Here is a 21702-nt window from a genome sequence, read left to right on the forward strand (position 1 = left end):
ACAAGAATGCAGATTCCTCACAGCATTTGTTTAAAAGTTTGCACCCACACCAGAGGGAGTGTGGGACACAGGAAGATGGGTTCCAGGCGTCAGTCTTGTTTCTGCAGTGGCTTTCATGTGCTAGGGACTCCGCGTTTGTCAACTGAACCTATGGAGGGCCCCCGGAACGGAGGGCTGCCTCTTGGAGTGTGTAATGCAGCGCTGGACGCAGAACCGCAACTTCTCCTAGCTCGGTAGAGCTTAAATCCAGCTCTTCCTGCCTACCTCTCCTTCCCTGATCAAAATCAGCCGGAGAAAGAGGGCGGGGCATAGGCGGGCTGTGGGCGGTGGCCTCGCTGGGCGCATGCGTGGGCCGGAGCCAGGTGGGCAGGTACCTGGGCGGGGCGCGCTGTGGTTGGCGGCGGCAGGGGCAGCACCCGGAAGAACCTGAGACTTAGGCAGCGCAACAGGCGGCTGGAGGGGCAGCCGGGTGGACCCGTCTCGCCATGGACAAGCTGAAGAAGGTGCTGAGCGGGCAGGACACTGAGGATCGGGGCGGCCTGTCCGAGGTGAGTGCATCTTGGCGCCCCACCCTCCTGGTAGCACTCTCCTCTGCCCCGCGGCTGCTGCGCCCCTGCAGCGGTGGAAGTTCCGTCGGGGGCCTCGGAGAGCACCAAGCCCGCCCCCCAGCTCCGCCGGCTCTTGTTGCTGGCTGGCGAGAAAAGCATGCTGGACTTCTAGGGTTTCTTGGAAAGCAACTCTGGCTCTGCCCTTTTCTCCCCCCCCCCCCCTCCCCCCCCGCAGGCTCAAGACCTTCGCGTTCCCTTCACTTCCCACCCCAAGTGCCAGGGCCCAGGCACTCTGCATAGGGCAGTTGGCACCTGTTTACTTTTTTGTCCTTCACCCTTTCAACCTTCCGCAAGCCCTCCCCCGACAGAAGGAGGGCCACGCTGGAGCAAAACTTAGAAACATCTGCGAATGGAAAGGTGGCCGTCGGCGGCCCCGTTCCTGCTGGCCAGGGAAGAGACTTTAGCGCCGAACTAGGCAGAGGCCTCTGAGAACCTGGCGGAGGGAGTCCTTGTATAGATTGCCTGGGCTAGGCCATGGTGAGGGTCCCTGCTCGATGCCCACTGCGCGACGGGGCTTGTGGCCGCGCCCTGGTGCCCTCGGTTGCGTTATTGCTCGGTTTAAGTTGTGGGGTGTGACATGCCCACCCGACGTTTGTGTACACGGTTGCTTGTAAATTGTCTCCAGGAAAACCGTGAATTCCTGAAGCTTTGGGACCACATCTTGTTTCTCTGCTTGCACGTAGACGTCTTAGACTTCATAGACGCCCAAAACCTCTTGAGGCCGCCTGCTTGTATGTTTAGTTTGTTAGAAAGGTTTGGTCGAGCTGAAACGTGGATAGTATTACCCGCTATGTTCTAGAGCTACACAGTATGTTTATTGCCTATTTCTAATGTTTTGAGTTTTTGTTATTTTTTTTTTTCCCTTTGTAGATGACAAAATAACATTTCTCTTTATTCTTTTTTGTTTTCCATGGGCCTTGGTTTCCTCATTTGTAAAAAGAAGTACCTAAGTTTTTCCTCTGATTTTCATCAGTGTCTTTAGTTGTTATCTCAGCATGCTGCTTTCACTTGGTTTTGCAGTTGCTGATTTTATGTTGAGTGACCCTGATACCTCCACCCCTCCTTGAAATCTCAGAACCCTGAAATTTGCTGTCTGAATCTTCACCTTGAAGAAGTAACACTATAGATGTTGAGTGTTATAGGAATTGGGGTTTAAGATTTTTTGGACAGTTCAAAGCAGCCTCTGGCTTCTTTAAATCTATTGCCTTTATTAATTGGTCAGGGCTCAGAAGTAATTTCGTTAGTTCCTGTTCTTGATTTCTATCTTCTAAAATGAACCCTTACACCCAACCTCAGACTAGGCCTAAGAAAATTTAGATGGTTGACAGTCATGCTTATCTTAAGTTTTATGCTGCACAGACTGTCAATAAGGTTTTAAAGCAGCTGGAGTTCAAAAGGGAGATGTTTTCTTTTCCTGAGAATTCTTGGGGGGAGAGTGGGAATTATGAAGTTATTTTGATTTAGAAAATCATCATGAAGTGGTAGACAGACCCTCAAGAGTGAATGATGGTAGTACAGATTGAAAATATAAATGCTGAGTTTTTTTTACCTAAAATAGTGAACGCCTATGTTGGATACAATGAAGGGCTTTAAAGAGTTGTAAGCTCAGGCATGTAAAGTCTGTTTTAGGAAGATGAGGTGCTTCTCTCTTGTTCTAAAACACTGCTGTCAGTTTCCTCTCTGTTGAATGTGAGATTTCTTATTACGTGCATCACTGTGTGGCGCTTCCTGAGTCCCGAAGAGTCCCGACTCCCAGGAAGCGTTTTGCATCTAGCTGAATCACTCTCAGGGTTGTTTTTGGCTTAGTTTTTACTTATTAGGTCCAGACCACCTTGAAAATGTTGGTCCTGGCTTGTCTCACATTTCCTATGCTTTTAAGGCTTGAAGATGCTGGTGAAATTTCTGTGTGTGTGTGTGTGTGTGTGTGTGTGTGTGAAGTTAGACTCCGTGACCTTAAAGTCTCTTTCAGTTCAGTTCAGTTGCTCGGTCGTGTCCGACTCTTTGCAACCCCATGAATCGCAGCACGCCAGGCCTCCCTGTCCATCACCAACTCACGGAGTCCACCCAAACCCATGGCCATCGAGTCAGTGATGCCATCCAGCCATCTCATCCTCTGTTGTCCCCTTCTCCTCCTGCCCCCAATCCCTCCCAGCATCAGAGTCTTTTCCCATGAGTCAGCTCTTTGCATCAGGTGGCCAAAGTATTGGAGTTTCAGTTTCAGCATCAGTCCTTCCAATGAACACCCAGGACTGATCTCCTTTAGAATGGACTGGTTGGATCTCCTTGCAGTCCAAGGGACTCTCAAGAGTCTTCTCCAACACCACAGTTTAAAAGCATCAGTTCTTCGGCGCTCAGCTTTCTTTATAGTCTAGCTCTCCCATCCATACATGACTACTGGAAAAACCATAGCCTTGACTAGATGGACCTTTTTTGGCAAAGTAATGTCTCTGCTTTTGAATATGCTATCTAGTTTGGTCATAACTTTCTTTCCAAGGAGCAAGTGTCTTTTAATTTCATGGCTGCAGTCACCATCAGCAGTGATTTTGGAGCCCAGAATAATAAAGTCAGCCACTGTGTCCACTGTCTCCCCATCTATTTCCCATGAAGTGATGGGACCAGATGCCATGATCTTCGTTTTTTGAATGTTGAGCTTTAAGCCAACTTTTTCACTCTCCTCTTTCACTTTCATCAAGAGGCTCTTCATTTCTTCACTTTCTGCCATAAGGGTGATGTCATCTATGTATCTGAGGTTATTGATATTTCTCCCGGCAATCTTGATTCCGTCTTGTGCTTCCTCTAGCCCAGCATTTCTCATGATGTACTCTGCATATAAGTTAAATAAGCAGGGTGACAATATAAAGCCTTGATGTACTCCTTTTCCTATTTGGAACTACTCTGTTGTTCAATGTCCAGTTCTAATTGTTGCTTCCTGACCTGCATACAGGTTTCTCAAGAGTTTACATTCAATCATAAAAGCTGTCAGATGTCACCAGAAATGAGTGCTTTAAAAAAATGTCATTCTTTTAGTGCAAACAATAGAAGTATGATTAGTTCTGTTTCTCCTACGCATGAAACTGCAGAATTATAAAACTTGCCTGGTAATGTCTAGTCACAGATGGCTTCTTGATGAGTTTTCTAACTGATAACCTGGTCTTCATAAATCCAACTTCAACCTTCATTTTCTGTGGGCTTTCTGAAAATAGAGGTTTTGTGTTTTCTTTACAGGATTGTAGGGACAAGGAAGGTCGCACAGGAATGAAACAGTGTTCCTTTCTCACTTTCTTCTGGTTACCAATCCTGTTTTCCTGAATGATTCTCAGTTTTTCTTATTTTGGCAAGAGCTCCTCTTCTCTCCACATCCTAGAGTCAAAGGGACCTTTGTGCATAACTACGTCAGAAGCCTGGGAGCTGTTGGCCTACAGCTTCTATCCAGGTGCTATTCCAACTACTCTAATTTCCAAAAAGTGCACTAGCAGTTTCTAGAAACCGTGAATTGAGGGAGTTATTTTGTATCCACACGGTTGATCTTCACAAACTGACAAAAAGAAGTGTTTCATTTTCGCTGGGTCTAGTTGGAAGTGGAGCAACTGCCACAGCTTCCTCTGGCCTGTGACCAAGCATGGGTGTGAAAGAACTTGTCATTACATGGATGAAAAATTATGGCCCTCTCCCCTGTTTTGGCAAATAGGGTGACGTTTGGATGGTAGTCAGCTTGAGAGACGTGTAGAACAAACGTATTGCTTTCCTTTCCGAAGGCAGAAACCAGAACTACTTCCTATAACAAATGATTTTAATTTTTACAAGAGCTGGCATCTCATCATCCTTTTGAGACTATTTTGTACTTAAAATGCCAAGGCCATATTAGATTGATATTTTGTGGCTTATCTTCTTAAAAAAAACAGATGACTCTTAAAATGATCTGTAGATGCCAAGCAATCCTATCCAGTCTCGCTGCTGCTGCTGCTAAGTCGCTTCAGTCGTGTCCGACTCTGTGTGACCCCAGAGACAGCAGCCCACCAGGCTCCCCTGTCCCTGGGATTCTCCAGGCAAGAACACTGGAGTGGGTTGCCATTTCCTTCAATGCATGAAAGTGAAAAGTGAAAGTGAAGTCGCTCAGTCGTGTCCGACTCTTCGTGGCCTCGTGGACTGCAGCCCACCAGGTGCCTCCGCCCATGGGATTTTCCAGGCAAGGGTTCTGGAGTGGGGTGCCATCGCCTTCTCCTCCAATCTCGCTACCACACTGTTTTTTTTTTTCTCATGTAGCTCTGTTTCTTTTTCCACCTTGACAAGCACCTTCGTTGGTGCTTGCATGAGTAGCAAGAGTGGTAGCTTTTGATTTTTTCCCTCTGTCCTTGGTAGGAGGTTGACAAAGGGTCTAACCCGATTTTCTGGGATGCCAGTAAAGCCTGGTAACAGACCATCACAAGGCTCATTTCGGGGGAGAGTGTGAATGAGGTGGCTCCGCTGTCAGCTCTGGACTTCCTGCTCCCCTTGCATGTCATCATCTCTGATGGTGCCATTTGTACATTCTGTGGCCATGTGTGTCTGCAGGTGCTCTTTATGTGTTTGTATACATGCGCGCGTGTGTGTGAGGGGTTTTCATGAGCCCACTTTCAATATGTGTGAATAGATGGGACAGGAGAGCCTCTTTTGATAAGCTGCCCTAAATACTTTTCTTGTGAGTGGAGAGGAAGCTGTGCTGTAGCAAAGCTAGCCATGCCTGGTGGAGCCTCTGGTCCTGTTCTTCTGGCTTCTGGTTTGACAGGAAGTTTGGAGACAGGGTTGAGAACAGGCTCCTAAGCTGGGAGCAGTCAAGGCGGTGCCCATCTAGTGACTTTCGCAGCCTCTACTGCACTACCTTCTTCCATTAGCTGAGGGGATGTGGAGTCTGTAAGCTCTTACCACATGGCCTGTTGGAGACTGTGCTGTCCGCTTGAGGTGAGGCCTGAGTGAATGAATATATGTGGGGCCTGGCTGCCCTGCCTCAGCTGGGCTGGAGGAAAGGCCTTTGGTCTCCCTGGCAGCTATCTGTGCAGCTTGGAACAGCTGTGGCCAGTGCATGAGGTGAACAGGCCTCATGTCTCTGGTGCAGACACCTGACTGTCATCTTTGACATGGGGGAAAATAGCCTCAAGAGCTACTCATAGGCTCCCTTGTTTTAGCAGAGTTTTTCTGTAAATCTTGGCCCCTTCTGAACTTTGCTGTTGGGAAGGATCAATCGTGGTGGCAGAGAGGGATGAGTAAGACAGTCATTAATTAACTAGGAGCCGTCTCACATGAGGGTGGCTTGGCTGATGCCAGCACCTTGAAGAACAGTTTTTACTAAGAGTGAATAGACTTGGATAAGAATCCTAATTAGGATGAGAGTCAGACTCCTCCTGGGTCCTGGAAGGGCCAGCAAAAGCAGTGAGTGGCAAAACTTGACTGGTTGAATTAGGAGATGGTGCCCCATGGACCCCGCTGCCTGAGTGCCCCCCCCCCCCGTCTCTTCCCCTTTTCTGGGCCTCTGCAGGCAGAGCTCATGCCTTTCCGGGTGTCCTCATCTTGCTTGGGCTGCTGTAAGGGCTTCTGCAGCCTTGCCTTTCTGTTTGTGAAGGGCATTGTGCTTAAGGCAGAGAGTTTTCACCTCTGCAGATATTCAGCCAGAAGTTGGTAGCCTCTAATTAGCTACAGGAGACGAGTTTCATGGGATGGATAAGGAGCTGGATTCAGTGACTCATGAGGGCTGTTGTAGACATAACCAATTAGGAGTCCGTGTTCCTGCCTTCCTCAGTACAAAGTGTAAATTTAATTATGTGTATCCTTTGTTTTGGTGATTAAATATGCATACACATGTATGTAATTAGTTTTTTTATTTTTTTTTAAAACTATTTTAGGTTGTTGAGGCAACTTCATTAAGCTCGGGCACCAGAATAAAAGGCTTCATTGCTTGTTTTGCTGCAGGAATTCTCTGCTCACTTCTGGTAAGACCTCTCTCCCCTCTTCCAGTCTTTCCCCCTGCCTTTCTTCTCTCCTCTTTCTACTTTCATCAACCTCCTTTTCTCTTTTGTTTTTCACTGAAATGCATGGATAAGAGGAGGGGGAGGTAGGTAACAGAGGTGGAGAGGGAGCTGAGGGGTGCGGGGAGGGAACAGGTTCCTCTGTGAACTCCTGGTTCTGTGGCTGTGGAGAAGGGGTTCCTCCTGTGCAAATGCTCTGTGCCTTGTCTTACAGGGAACTCTCTTGCTCTGGGTGCCCAGGAAGGGACTATATCTCTTCGCAGTGTTTTATACCTTTGGTAACATCGCATCTCTTGGGAGGTAACAGTTTTGTTTTTTTTAAAATCTAACCTTAGCTGATTATTAGATGGGGAAATGGATGTCGATTGTGTTTAGAGGGAGGTGAAGGAGGATGCTTCAGTAATTATAAGGATTTGGAGAGTAACGAAGTTGTTAAAACACATCACTTTTATATCCTACCCTTCTATAGATACACACGTGTATTTTTAACTTCAGCATGTATTTACATCTTAGTTCATCTTTGAAGTACCCTGGGGAGGAGGCAAGAACCACTTGTAAAAATTGCCACTGTAATTTTACATGGCGCGGAGCAGTTGAATGACTTCTTCGAGATTTACAACTCCACCGTCTCCAACACCACCTTCTCCATTGCTCTAGTCTTACTGCTCTGCCCCTCGCTGAGTGATTTACGTGCTCCCACCTTGTGCTGGGCTCAGAGGATTCACAGACAAACAGGGTTTGGATCCTCACTGGTTGGCCAGGCAGACAGACATACAGGATATGGAGAGAGTGATGCCTGGGAGAGGGGCAGGCGGGCTGAGCTGATCTGACTCGATTTTGGGAGCCAAGAGGACTTTCTGTGGAGAAGGTGCTCTTTGAGCTGCTCGGAGCGCTGGCATCTATCACTGCTCCTCTGAAGACTGTGTGAGTTTCCTGTTGGGCTTCCCTGCCTCTTTTATGGACCCCTCGCCAGGCCATTTTCCACAGAACTGTGGATCACTCATTTTGTAGCCCAAGTTACCCCCTTAGTGGGCCCCCATTCCCTTTCAACAGGTGAAGTCCAAACCCCTCAGCATGCATGTGGGACAGACCCAGCTCTCCTCCTCAACCAGGCTCAACTTGCATTTCCCCCAAATGTTTTTGTTCTTTGCTGGAACTGTTTCTCTGCCTGGGGTCCTGGCCCATGTGTACCCCCTATTTGATGGGTACATGCTTATTTGTCAATACCCGACTCAAAAGTCACCTCTTCTATGAAACTTCTCTTAATTCCATTTTCCCCTTCAGAATCACTGACCTCCTCCTTTAAAATGGGCTCTGTCTGTCCCATATATATTTATGTGACAACACAGATAGCATTTTATTACACTGACTTGTTGCAGGTGTGTAAACCACTTGACAAGGGCTGCACTTCTGTCTTATTTGTCTCTACATGTCCCCCAATTTAGGTCTTTTTCTGGCTGGAAATGTTAACCAAATGATTAAGTATAATGCACTGGACACCTTCGTGAAGCTTCATTTATTAATTCTTATGAAAGTATAATGCTGGACCTTGGAGATGTCTAATCTTGCTCTAAAGCTCTCTCAAAGACTAACTTTTGGGGAGTTTTGCTTTGGGTAGGCACTGTAGGTTATAATGTAGAGTCTAGATTGAACAGATGTGTTAGTCCAAAAGAACTGTTTAATAGATCCTAATGGAACTGACCCTTCATGGCATTGCTTGGGGAGATAATAAAGGGAGTGAATTATTTCAGCATGTGTCTAGGATTTTGTGACTTTACCTGTAATCTTTTATATTTTTGTATATGTACTGCATTTAATTTTGAAAGCTACCTTTGGCTTTTGCTTCTTGTTCAGTGTAGGCTTAAGAGTGCACTCAGCTCAAACACTCAATCTGGCAGCCTTGAATTCAAGTGGAAACTTAATGGCACTTCAAAGAGAAGTAGATTTATTTAGCTTTTTTTTTTTTTATAGAACACTTAGTAGCTCATGTTATCTGCTGGTTGGCTTGTGTTAAACACTGACTATAACCAGCTACTCCTAGAGCGATGCTTCTTGTGGCATTTCTGTCAGAGGAGTCGGGAAGCGTGACTTACAGCTGGCCCTGGCTCTTGCTTTGTTAGGCATGTCTGATTCATTTGTGTTTACTCCTTCTTATTAGCCACCTCTCAAATTTCATCCCTGCAGAAGACATGCTGAACCTATCCTTTGGAGCTTGGTAATCCAATAGATCGGAGAAGGCCATGGCACCCCACTCCATGTGGGCTGGGATGCCGCTTGTTTAAGTGCCTAGTTGTGTGATCTTAGATAAGTAAATTAACCTTTCTGAACTTGATTTTCTCAACTCCAAAATAAGTGTAATAATACCTAACTGCCAGAGTAGTTGAGAGGATGGAATGGAATCATGTATGTGATATCTAGCATTTAGCAAATAGTCCACACATCATGGATGCTACTACTATCATCATTAGAATTACTCTCTGGAGATTATGAAAGAAAATGGAATTCTCTACTTATAAACTACCTAAGCCTGTAAGATATGTTTTTTCTTTTTTCAATTACCTGAGTCTTTTTGTCTCCATGGGTAGGTTGTTAAGCAGGCCAAGGCAGCACCTGTAAGAGAGAGGTCCTCTAGCCTAGTGGTTTTGGGGGTAGTTCTGGAGTCAGGCCTACATGCATCTGCAGCCTCCCTCTACCATTTTCCAGTTGGATGGCCTTGGATAAGTAACAGGTACTTCTGGATTTAAGTTTCTTCATCTGCAAAATAAGTATGGTAACTGTTCTGTGATCACTTCATAAATTGTTAATGGACTGAGTAAGAATAAGGCACAAAGGCCCTGAGCACAGTGCCTGGCACAGAGCTTTCCAAGTGTTGGTCACTGTTCCTGCTCGCATTGCCACAGGTGAGCTGGAGCAGGCGATGAGGAGGCACCTTGGTGTCCCCAGTGTGGTTTTGTTCTGGTCTGAATGGCTTGTCTGTGTTTGCTTCTTAGCACTGTCTTCCTCATGGGACCAATGACACAGCTGAAGCGAATGTTTGAGCCTACACGTTTGATTGCAACTATCATGGTGCTGGTAAGGTCTGCCTGTCAGGTAACGGAAGTTACCTGTTTAAAATAGGAGTTTTTGTTTCTGCTGTTTGGAGGTTTTTTTCCTCTTAAATCTATAGACTTCTACCCTTTTCTCTTTCATCTTCACTTACAACTCACTGTCTGCACCCACTGTGGCAGAAGAGGGGATCCCTTTTTTAAAATTTATTTTTATTTATTTATTTGGCTGTGCCGGGTCTTAGTTATGGCATGCAGGATCTAGTTCCCCCATCAGGGATTGAACCTGGGCCCCTTGCAACGAGGGTGAGGAGTCTTAACCACAGGACTACCAGGGAAGTCCCAGGAGCATTCTTTATCTAATATTTTTCTCTTCCCTCTGACTTGTGTTTTAGTTGGTATTAAGGTATTGCCAGTTCTATAAAGACTTCCCAGAAGGTGTTGCTTGTCAGTTTAGCAAAACTCATGTGGTAATGGGCTTCCCAGGCAGCGCTTGGAGTAAAGAACCTGCCTGCCAATGCAGGAGACATGAGATGTGAGTTTTATCCCTGGGTTGGGAAGATCCCCTGGAGTAGGGCATGGCAACCCACTCCAGTATTCTTACCTGGAGAATCCCATGGACAGAGGAGCCTGGTGGGCAACAGCCCATAGAGTCACAAAGAGTTGGACGTGACTGAAGCGACATAGCATGCATGCAGGCATGTGGTAGTGAGAGCTGTGACATCCTCCTGGTAACAGGTGATGCCACATACAAGCAGAGCTTGGAGGGCATTCTTCAGGCACACAGGGTTCATTCTCTAGAGTGGGTATCCAGTTTAACATGGTCTCTTTTTCTCCTTGTCATTATCTGACTTTGGAATCCTGTTTGTTTTTATCAGTTTTCCTGCGGTGGGTCTGGTCTCCCTCTGGCTCAGCACCCCTGTTCCCTACTGGTCACCACAGTGCCTTAAGTCTTGTCCTGTCTTTCTGTCCCTAATGGGGAATGCCTCTCTCTTCCTTGGCCATTTTGTTCCCTTGGGCCATCCCATCATTCCAGACCATATTCTCTGGACTTCTGTTATAATTATCATATTACAGTATTGTAACTTGATCCATATACTTCTCTTTTTAGTTTTGTGTACATCTCATTTGTTCAGATAGGTAAAAGTCCATTGCAACTATCTTGTGTTCTTTCAGAGCATCGGGTACAATGCTGGACACCAGTTTATTTCCATCATATTTATTGAGCAATTACTGATACAGCAGGATAGAGAGGACAAGTGTGACTGACAGCTGGATTAATTGTTCTTGGCCAGCCCTGGAAGTAGATGAGCTGAAGAAGTCTCTTGCAGAAAGAGCTTTCTAAGAAAGGATGCAGGGGTGTCCAGGGGTTAAGGCTTTGTGCTTTCACTCTCGTGGCTTGAGTGCAGTCCCTGGTCAGGGAACTAAGATCCCACAAGCTGTGTGGCGCAGCCAGGAAAAAAGAATAGAAAGGACTCGGGGAAAGTGTTTGGTGTAAATAGGTACAAACAGATAACTGACTCATGGGCTCTGAGAGTGACATCTCATGTTAACCTTTGTCCTTGCATGCCCTTTTTACTCCAGAGACTATAAAGAAGTGTGCGTTAAACCTACTTTGGCACATTTGAATGGAAAGATGGATGGATGGGTAGACCAGAAATGTGCTTGTATTTGCTGGGCAGAGATTTTGAGAAAGTTTGAAAGTAGAAGAGGATCCTCCTTTTCTTTTTAATCTGCATGAATCGTTATTGACAGTTTCATTTGAACTCTTCTGCCAAAACATGGGTTCTGAGGTAGCTTGAAGTGAAGTGAAGTGAAGTCGCTCAGTCGTGTCCAGCTCTTTGCGATCCCATGGACTGTAGCCTACCAGGCTTCTCCATCCATGGGATTCTCCAGGCAAGAATACTGGAGTGGGTTACCATTTCCTTCTCCAAGGGATCTTCCCAACCCAGGGATCGAATCTGGGTCTCCCGCATTGGAGGCAGACGCTTTAACCTCTGAGCCACCAGGGAAGTCCTATGAGGTAGCTTAGATGCTTTGAAATAATGGATGCATTTGGTTGCTGTGATAATCACAGAATCTGATTACTGCAGTTTGATGTGCTGTTGTAAGTTTGTCAAGAATGATGTCTTTCCAGCTCTTTCCCCGTTGCTGTCATTGTCACTATGTTAATCAACGTTTCCATTCTCTCTTTAGTTATGTTTTGCACTTACCCTGTGTTCTGCCTTTTGGGTAAGTGTTGCTTTTAATTTTCCTTAACCTTTTTGGTGTGTGCCTCTTGTCATGCACATTCTTGTAACCGTATCATTTTTCTTCTAGTGGCACAACAAAGGGCTTGCTCTCATCTTCTGCATTTTGCAGTCTCTGGCCCTGACGTGGTAAGTAACCTTTTCAGCCGTCCCCTCCCACATCAGTTTCTGACTAATGCAGCTGAAGGAGATAAAATCCCACATGATTTGTGTAGGAGGATTAGGAAAACAGAAGCTTTTCAATTTAAAAATCCTTAATGATGCAAGTCAAGTACACTGTAGAGCCAAAACCTGTCAACTCAGCCCACTGCCAATAGGTGGCATTAGTGGTTTTGAGTGGTCATGGGAGGCTATTTGCCCACTGCGGCATTTTTGCTGGGCTTAGGGTTGGTTTTGAGATGTTGCTAACATTATTCAACCATTCATGTCCAGTAAGGACAAGGACAATGAAGTATTGTAGGGGCTGGTCAAAAGAGGCTGTGAGTCAAATAGACATTAAAGAGAAGGGAAACTGGCAAAAAAAATCATGAGTGGTATATTTGTGGTTGGATGAATCGTTTAACAGAAGGACAGAAAGTGTCACTGTCCAGGAACAGTGACTGATGAAATGGAAAACCTTGTGGCTGTGGGCTGTAGCACGGCCAGAGAATGGTGGCCCAGAGCCCAAGCATAGAGAAAGGACCACGGGAGACACTATCACTCAAAACCAAGGATGGTTCTGTAGGTTCATGGCCATTTCACACCTGCCCAGGGACGAATGGAGACAACAGCTCCTGAGACATTTCCGTAATATGTCCACAGTTTATCAAAGGATTATAGCGGCCAGGACAGTTTCATAAAAACATGACTAGATCTACTGTGGGAAAAAAATGTTGGCTCTAATGCAAAGAAAGGAGGACTGAAAGTTTTAAAACTTCCAGGGATCAAGTGTCATCTTATTTGATAGAACTCAGTCTTGAGACTGCATGCTTAACATCCATTCTTCCTTTTAGTAATTTGGACTTTTGAATAAATGTACTTTCAAAAGTCCCTTTGGAATTTATTCTGTTCCAAGTAAGTGAGCTTCTGTACATAGTGAGTGTCAGAATCAGAGAAGGATGGCCTGATTTTAATATGACATGCACAGTGTGTTATGTATTGAAAGGGGCTGGTATAATGGCTTATGTTTATATTTTGGTTTTCTTCTGGAGGCAGAAACCAGTCCTCACATGCACATGCCTTTCTTTGCTTATCGACTGATTATGAAGCCAGTTTTGAAAAGTTTGGCATTCATATGGGCAGAAGCAAATGGCCCTGTTACAATGCTGATGTGTTCCAACTATATATGCCTTCTTAGGGCTGATTGACTTCCAGCCTGCCTGACACCCAGGCCTGGTCTTTTAGGGTGTGGCCAGCTTCTTCCCTGTGTGGTTCCCTCCTGAGGAAGGGGCTGAGTTAACTGAGACCACCAGGAAATCTGTGGGCTTGGGTTCTTAAAGAATCATAGTTTAAAAAAAAAAAAAGAATCATAGCTTGCTTATACTTTCATCCATAGAGCAGTTGGTAGTGTGTTTCCCCACCTTTACCTATTCTCTTTTCACTTCTTTTGCAATTAATAGGCACAGAACAGAAAATTTATCCCAGTTGGGTAGAAGGTACATTCTGTTGAGGATTTGTAAAATATTAGGGGACAGCTGATCTGGATCTTATTTAGTGTTCTTTAAGAATAGGGCTTCTAGGATACCTGGAATCTGTGTGTTGTAGGTGATGTTGCTGGCTCATTTGGTTAAAGATTAACCCTGTGAGGCTGAGGTGACAGTTGTCACCACATGGGCCTTTTGCCCTCCAACTTTGATTACAGATGATACTTGCTTCCCTGTTATACACATGACACAGTGTGTGTGTGTGTGTGCTTGTGTGTGTGTATGTGTGTATATAGGTGTGTGTGTGTTCATGCACCCTTCACATAATGCAGATGCTCAGAAGCCCAGTTCACTGTGTAACCTTCCTCTCACTTCATCTGATCAGATCTTTTGTTTGTTTTTCATTGTAGGTACAGTCTTTCCTACATACCATTTGCAAGGTAAGACTGACTCTCCTTAGGACTGTAGCATCAATTATTTGGGGATGAGGATATGTTTGCGTAGGTCCTTTTAGTTTAGGGTGGTTTTATAGAGCTCATGCTATTATATGTTTACCAAAAATCCTTGAGGCAAATAGGCAGATGTTATACATCTGTTTTATGATTTTATACATTTGTAAGCTCATCCCCAGCCCCACCTATAATACAACCAGTGATGGTCATTGACCCAGGTCTACCAATTCCTGATGCTGGGAACATTCTGCTGAGATAGATAGATAGATAGATTCCTTATCACTTTCTTAACCTGTAGCTTTGTGGATATTTTCTTAAAGGTGATTATCACCTTAATGATCACTGAGCAAAGCATGGAAGGTTCATGCTTGTTTTCTTGCTCTATCCCACTGATGGAACATTTCAGAAAAGAATTCATAAAGGGAAGTAAGCAGGGCCAGAACCCTGGAGGACTGCAGTTTCCTAATTGGCAGTGTGACCTTGGGCAACTCACTTGACCCCACCTTGGCCTGAAAGGACTCATGATAACTAAGAATAGTTTCACCCCTTCTCACTCTGAGCTTCTGACCTCAAGACCTCCTTAAATTAGCACTTTCAGTGATCTCTATCTCTGACCCTGTTCTCATGTCACTCTTTAATGTCCATTCTTTTATAACCTGTTAACTAAAAAGGGGCTTTTCCTTAACTGTGTTATGAGATGAGAAGTGTGGGAGAGCTGGGAATGAGGAAGAACAGGCTGAAGTTTCATCGCCTTCCAAGCCTCTGTCTGACAGTGACCAGAAGATGCTGGGGAGTGACTGATTAGACAGGAAGGTAACCAGCTCACTGTGTTAAAGGCTGTGTGAATAGATTTTCCAGGGCCTTTAATATGTTGTGTATATTGTGGGCTGCCATGAGGGATCTTACTTGGTCATAAAACAGTTTTTCATGGATCTGCTGGGACTTCAGTGTGGAGCATATCTTAAGAAATGCAGTCCTAGAATTATCTTGATAGTAAAGTACAGTGTCTGTTCATGTGAATGCGTTCTCTCATGCTCCCTCCCTCAGGTGACTCTAGCGTCCTTAGCACAAGTGCAGCTGAGAACCCAGAGAACAGAGCTCGGGTTGGAAGTCTTAGATGTGGAGGTGGGGTGGACATGCCTGCTTGGAGATCATAGTGATTTGCTGAGCCCCCGCTCTTTTCTGGCATGCTCTGCACTGAATTCCAAGGAGTCAGTGCCTGAGTTAGGGCTCATACAGCGGGGTCACAAGCGCTCAGTCCTCATGGAGAGCTGCATGTGCTAGGGAACTGCACGCTGTCTCTTAACAAGTTTCTGCCATCTACTTAGAAGGAAGAAAGGCCCTAGTGCCTATTTCATTTAATGGTTTTAGTGCATTCTGTGCTTCTGGTTGATATTAAAGTACACAGTCCTGACTAATTTTTTGGTTTCAGAAAATTTCTGCTTTCTTCCTATTTTTTCCTCCGATTGTCAAGATAGCTATTGTTTATTAAATACCTCCTCTGTTCAGTGCATTAATCCCCAAACTGGTCAGTAGGATTGGTGGGAACATGCCCTTTTACAGATGAAGAATTTGAAATTCAAATAAGGCAAGTAACTTGCCCAGTAACTTTGCTAATAGATGTTGAAGCTGAAGTTGATGCCATGTAGGTCTGACCTCATAGTCTAGGTGCATCCTGCTCTCCAGCATGCTACTCTGAGTGCCCAGGAAATCTCAAGGAGGGCCTTTACCATTTCCAGGAAGCTTTGAGGTGATGATCTCCTGTTTTTCTTTGTGTTTTTTTTTTTTTCCCAGGGACGCTGTAAAGAAGTGTTTTACTGTGTGTCTTGCATAACACACAGCCACGTTTGCAAAGCTCTGGAAAACACCGTGGATGGATATGGGTGGACCGTGTTGTAAATATCTTCTAAACCTCTATCTCACAGACATGTGCCTTTGATCTTGCAAGCAACACGTGGCTTGCATTTTGAACCTTTGAGGATTGCTTTTGGAGGCAACTGTGTGTTCCCAAACCCAAATGTCTGCCACATGATACAAGAAATGGGTTCTATATATGACAGAGTGGAATCTTCCTCATATACCTTTGGATGGTGTTCCATTAAGTTTTTATGGGTAAAAACCTTGTTAACAGCAGCAGATAAGCCTTGGGAGCCAGTGATTCCCAGTTGGTGACAGATGGCGCTATTGGATACTCAGGTGCAACAGGAAGGGATAGAGTTTGGGAATCAACGGGGCTTTGTAGATTTGTCCCTCACTGTGTCACGCCTGCCTCATACAACATGGATAGACTTCTGCTCTGGTGTCCAGGAACAAGCTGCCATCCTGACATTTGAACATGAGCCTGTGAAGAACCTGGCTGTGGAATGAAGTAGAAAAGCACTTTCTGATGATGTGTGTTGTTTTTAAACTTGAACAGCTCTCTTCTGATTCCACACCTGACTATGGAATGTATTTTCTTTCCTTTTTTTTTTAAAATTGGAGTATAGTTGCTTTACAGTGTTGGGTGGGAATGTATTTTCTAATGCTCATAACTCTTCTTGGGTTTTCATTTCTTTCTTTCTCCCACCCCAATGTATCTTTACTCTTGACCTCCTGGAACCAGATTGAAAGAGAACAAAGCTGCAGCAGTAAATACTAGTGTTACCTTTTGGACAGGAGCCAGTAGGAGGTGGAAAACCATGCTGCTCTCTGCTGTGTTCCGCCCCCACCACCATTATTTGTAAATGTTTGCTTTTAAACCGATTTTATTTTCCATTCTGCCCTGGAATGGGGCCAGGGGAGAGTAGGTGGGAAGAAAAGCCCAACCATGGCGCCAGCAGAAAGTAGGCATGCCTACCCAGTGACCTTTAAACAGTCCCAGTGTTTTGCACTGGAGCCTGTGCTGAAAACAGTGGGAGAAGACACCGGGGGCTGCAAAATGGCCGCATCACAGCCTGAAGCCTGATCACAGACAGACTGCTTTCGTGTCCCTGATCTTGTCTAGTCCTGGTAAGAGCCTTGTGATGAAGCAGAGATTGTTAACCTACTCGGCAGTCTGAAAAAATCAAGGCTCAGAGAAGTTACTAGATCTACCCAAAATCAGAGTTGATGGCAGAACTGAGTCCTGAGCCTGGGTGCCCCCGCTTCAGTCCCCTTTGTAACCTGCATTTCTGGATGTGGCTCTGGTGATATCTCCTGTAACTATTTTCCCCGTTTTCCTCAGCAAGCTTGTTCCTTTTCTGGCCCCAGTCCTCTACATCACGGTATCTTCTCCTGCTTAGTCTCCCTGTGGGAAGCTTCCTCCTGGATCTGTGGCCTCTTCATCAGTTCTTTTGTGTCCGTTTGCCCCTCCTTGCTGCATGACCATCAGAATGTCCTGTATTGATCATCAGAGCTCTTGGCGTTGCAGGGCCTCCAAAGTCTCCTTCAAAGCCAGTCTATTTGGGTTTGCCTTTCTTTTCTTCTTCCAGGTCTGGCCTGTCCACTCAGGCTCTTGCTCTGGGAGCCTCCAAACCAAACGCAGTGTTCCACCTTTTGTCTCCTTGTTTGCTAATTGCTGAATTCTTTTTTCTGAGGTAGCTGAGACCTCAGACTGGCAAGGCTTTTCTTCTGATCTGGGGAAGGTATGAACAGGCCTGATGGTGCCAGAGTGAGGAACCAATGTTACTGGGTCCGTTCTAGGCTGTTAAGGGCATCCTGTCTTTTGCTGAGACCCCTAATACACCTTCAGTTAGAAGTGGAAAGTATATACTACCATCTGGTTACCTTCACATGCCAGGTGCTTCCAGGAGACTGCTCAGGTCTCAGAAGGGCCCTGAATGGGGCCAGAAGGAAGTCAGGAGTCTTCATTGTTTCTTCTCTTTAAAGCTAATGTGAAACTAACCTGGTCTCACTGTACGCTTCAATTAGCCTGAGGGCCACAAACAGCCACAGGATCTCTGTGGCTGACCCCTCTGTACCTTTTTCAGAGGCTAGACTTGGACTTTGTGAGACATGAGGTTACGAGGTCACCTGGCCTGTATGATGTAGTGGTGGTTAATGTGGGCTATGAAGTTAAACAGGTCTGGGTGAGTTGTGGCTCAATCACATGCTAGTGTCAAGTTGAACAAGCTCCTTAACCTCTGGTCCTCATGTTGCTCATCTGTTTAAAAATAATGGGGATAATTGCTGCTGGATCATTGCAGGATGTCAATGAAAAATATGTCAAGTGCTTAGCAGGGGGCCCAGCATAGGTAAATATCTCAGTAAAAGGTGGGTATTATATTTAAGCCTGACAGTAATGGATGACCATTGAAGGTGACAGGGTGAATGTCTCTGGTCATTAACTTATCTAAAAAAATGTATTTTGTAGATTGTGTCTGGCACTGTAGACATCACCATGCAACATCTCACTGAATATTCACAATAACTTTGCTAGACTAGCAGTGTATGCTAGTCGCTGGGTTGTGTCTGGCTCTTTGCGACCCTATGTACTGTAGCTCACCAGGCCTGTCTGTCCATAGGATATTCCAGGCAAGGATACTAGAGTTACCATAGACTGGCAGTCTTGTTTCTATTATTAGAGAAGAAACAGCCTCAGAAAGGGTAAAGGGTCTGTACCAGATCTCACCGGCAGAGGGCGCCAGTTCTTAGCTACAAGCTCCTACTTTGTCTACTCTTGAGTCCTGTGGGCAGTTTGCTCAGACATGTCCATTCCAACACCTTAGCAGCTCGTGGGTGATCTTGCCTTCCAGGATCTTCCCAGACTCCTACATTTTTCTTTCTGCTGCCTTACCTTTTGGTTGCTTCCCTACTTGTTTTTGTCTGCCAGATTGTAGGTGCCCAATTCAAGTGTACTGAAATCTGTTACCAAGCCACAGTGCCGGTTAAAAGCAACCCATGGATGAGACAAGGAGTGGAGAGTTAGGGTTTTAGATCCTGTGGCTGTTCATGGTCTGTTTCCCTGCCCCTCTGCCTCCCACCTTACCTGTTCATTGCTGGGTTAGATCTTTGCATTTTGGAATGAAGGGAGCCATTGAGGTGGCTCTTTTGTAGACAAGAAATGTGTTTGTTCAAGGCGGTGCTTCCGGCAGCTGGGTGGGAGTCTGGCCTGAACCCTCTTCCTTGGCTGTGTTGGCCTGTGACCCCTGTGCTGGGAGCAGCACTGCTCTCCAGTCCTGGAGGCCTGGCTTCTTAGGTGTCCCTGCCCCTTAGAAACTGCTTGTCTGATGCTGGGCTAGCTTGTTTACTAACTCATTGCCTCCCATCTCCTGTCTCAGAGTTCTTTACTTTTGCCTGATGTGTTGAGGGTGGCCTCTGGCTCTCCAACTTCTCTGCGTGCCTGTGCCCATGGCTATGGGCTGCTGAGACCTGGCCTAAGGTTTCCTCTTTCCCTTTCACAGACTGTCTTGTCTCTGGGAAGGAGCAAAACACTTATCTGGCTGAGCATTCTCATTGGCCTCATTATCAGTGCTTGGAGCTTCTGTGAATCACTCCTGTGTGGTGATTGTGGATTATCCACCTGAGTGCTACCCTAATCAGTATATGCTCAGAAGCAAAAAATATAATCATGAAATGGATCTAAAATTACTTTTGGATACTTCCAGTAGGAAAGAATTAAGAAGAGGGTCATACCTTAAAAAAAAAAAATGGTGTGGGGGCACTGGTTTGGCTGCTTCTGCTTTTGGTATCTCCATCAGAGTGACATGTGTTACAACACATGTGATGAGACTTGGCGGAATGAATTAGAAAATGAAACTGCAGCCCTGTGACTTCGGTATTCTTTTTGTATGGGGTTGCCTATACAAGGCTTGTTTTCTCATCTCTTTCCTCAGATGACTTCTGACTAGAGTCAGCTGCAGAATTACAGATACTTCAGAGTTCACAACCCATCCTTAAACTTCATTTTAAGCAAATAAAAACAACAAAATCAGTGTTTAAGGTTTATAAAGTCATTTTGCTAGATAGTAGGCATCATTCTTTTGATTTTAAAATCCAAGACTTAAGTTTTTAGATATGCAGTAGTTTCCTTGCAGTTAGCATTTTTAAAAGAGTGAATAGACTTTCACCTGATGTTAAATACAGATTTATATGTGTGTAGCTCTTGAAAAGATTAACAAAAGAATTTACATTTAAAAGTCTACATTTTTTTTAACCAATTTTTATTTAAGAAGTTGGAAAGTTAAATCATGTGACTTTAAAGTACCTTCTCTTTATAATTTTATGAACTCTGAGATGTTGAGGGTTTTTGGTCAAGTGAAGGGTGCTATGCGGTGTAGTTGCCCAGTTTAGTTGGGGTATTTAGTCCCACTTTTCAGTTATCTAGTTCTACCCTAAATGCCTTGATAACACTCCTAAGGCCCTGGTACGCTTATGCTTTGAGGTTGATGGCTCAGATTTCTGCCCCTTGGCTTCACAAAGCACTTCACAAAGCACAGATTTTGCTACAGAGCTTGGGAGCAGAGCCCAGGAACCATCAGTGCCTTTGCTGATGTAAACTGACTGAATAAAATTATGTTCTTTTTTAGCTGGAGCTGATAAACTGATGATGAGCTTGAAAATATACAAAGCATTTTCTATAGATGGAATGAACTGAAAGCAGGGAAGAATATGTTCACTAGGCAGGAGGAGCATGGCTATTTGAAGTGAAAGGTCAATCCATAGCATTGTAATAAACAACTACTACTGATGTGTATATTCAGAACAATGTCACTACATTTTTTTATTGGAGTATAATTGCTACGGTGGTCATTACACTTAATAAATAGTACCAAAAAATAGACATAGCATAGGCAAAAATTCCCTGATATAAATGGCTGCCTGGATATAATATCATTGTGGATCCGTGGGAGCCATCCTTTGAGACCAAATGGAGACTCAAACTGGGTAGAATGTTGCTTTCTGCCTGTTGAACTTCCAAACTGTAAGAAGAGGTTAATGCACCTTAAGTACAGATGAACCTTATACTTCTTTAGTGTCTTAAAGGAGAACCATAGTTTACATGCAATTTTGTGGTCTTAATGCTATGAAAAGTGCTTTCTTTGCCTTTTTCAATATATTTGCTTGACTTAGCCACTTTGAACAAGGAAAAACAATTAAAACCTCTGAACTATGATCTTTTGCTGCTTTGTACATTCTGATTGCGCAGTTGAGATGACAAATTTTTAAAAGCCTGTGGGGAATTTATATGCCTACAGAACATTGTGCCTGTTCTAATATGATAAGCTTTTAAGACACTTTGTTAAAAATTCAATTTTTATAATTGTATAGATACTCAGCTAATTTTGAATGCTGCTGATGGCATACCTAAATTTTTATATCAAAAATATATTGTGTGTTTTTCCTACCTTGAGATCCTATTTCATACAATGAATATTGTTTTCTTTTTACTAACTCCTTTCAAAGAGAAAGAATTTTACTGTTAAGCAAGCTGTTTTCCCCCCAAATATCACAATACTTTTTTTTTCGCTAATAAATGAGAGCATTATGATCTTTAATAAATCTTGTGCTGTCTCTTATTCATGTTTGTTTTTCCAGGAGTCACTAAGCCAAATGAAGACTGCATGACTATGAGAAAAGACCATGTCTTTAAGATGACCTTTAATGGTAGCACATATCATAGGTACTTAAAGATGTGTTTTGAGATAAACTGATATGTTTATCCTTTTTTCAAATGACTTAGGATACATACAGATCTAAGGACAGTTTTAAAGGTTTTCAAATGTAAGAAATTTCAAGTGGTTATTCTGGATTTGTTGCTTTGTGTAAACC

At 44.4% G+C, this 21702-nt stretch overlaps 1 protein-coding gene across 2 annotated transcripts; it reads left to right on the forward strand.

Annotated features, from left to right (window-relative positions):
• The first annotated feature begins 360 nt into the window (after window positions 1-360).
• Window positions 361-21432, forward strand: SFT2D2 (SFT2 domain containing 2). 2 transcript variants are annotated; one of them, XM_069548844.1, is made up of 8 exons: window positions 361-548; window positions 6485-6571; window positions 6822-6907; window positions 9598-9679; window positions 11848-11883; window positions 11971-12029; window positions 13933-13962; window positions 15769-21432. In XM_069548844.1, the coding sequence occupies exons 1-8, from the start codon at window positions 486-488 to the stop codon at window positions 15806-15808; spliced, it is 483 nt and encodes a 160-aa protein (XP_069404945.1). In that variant the 5' UTR covers window positions 361-485; the 3' UTR covers window positions 15809-21432. The 2 variants fall into 2 exon arrangements, with proteins under 2 accessions (XP_069404945.1, XP_069404952.1); XM_069548851.1 differs by lacking the exon at window positions 11848-11883 and having other exon boundaries at window positions 373-548.
• The last annotated feature ends 270 nt before the right edge of the window (window positions 21433-21702 follow it).

Source organism: Ovis canadensis, chromosome 1, assembly GCF_042477335.2.
Source record: "Ovis canadensis isolate MfBH-ARS-UI-01 breed Bighorn chromosome 1, ARS-UI_OviCan_v2, whole genome shotgun sequence".
NCBI lineage: Eukaryota > Metazoa > Chordata > Mammalia > Artiodactyla > Bovidae > Ovis > Ovis canadensis.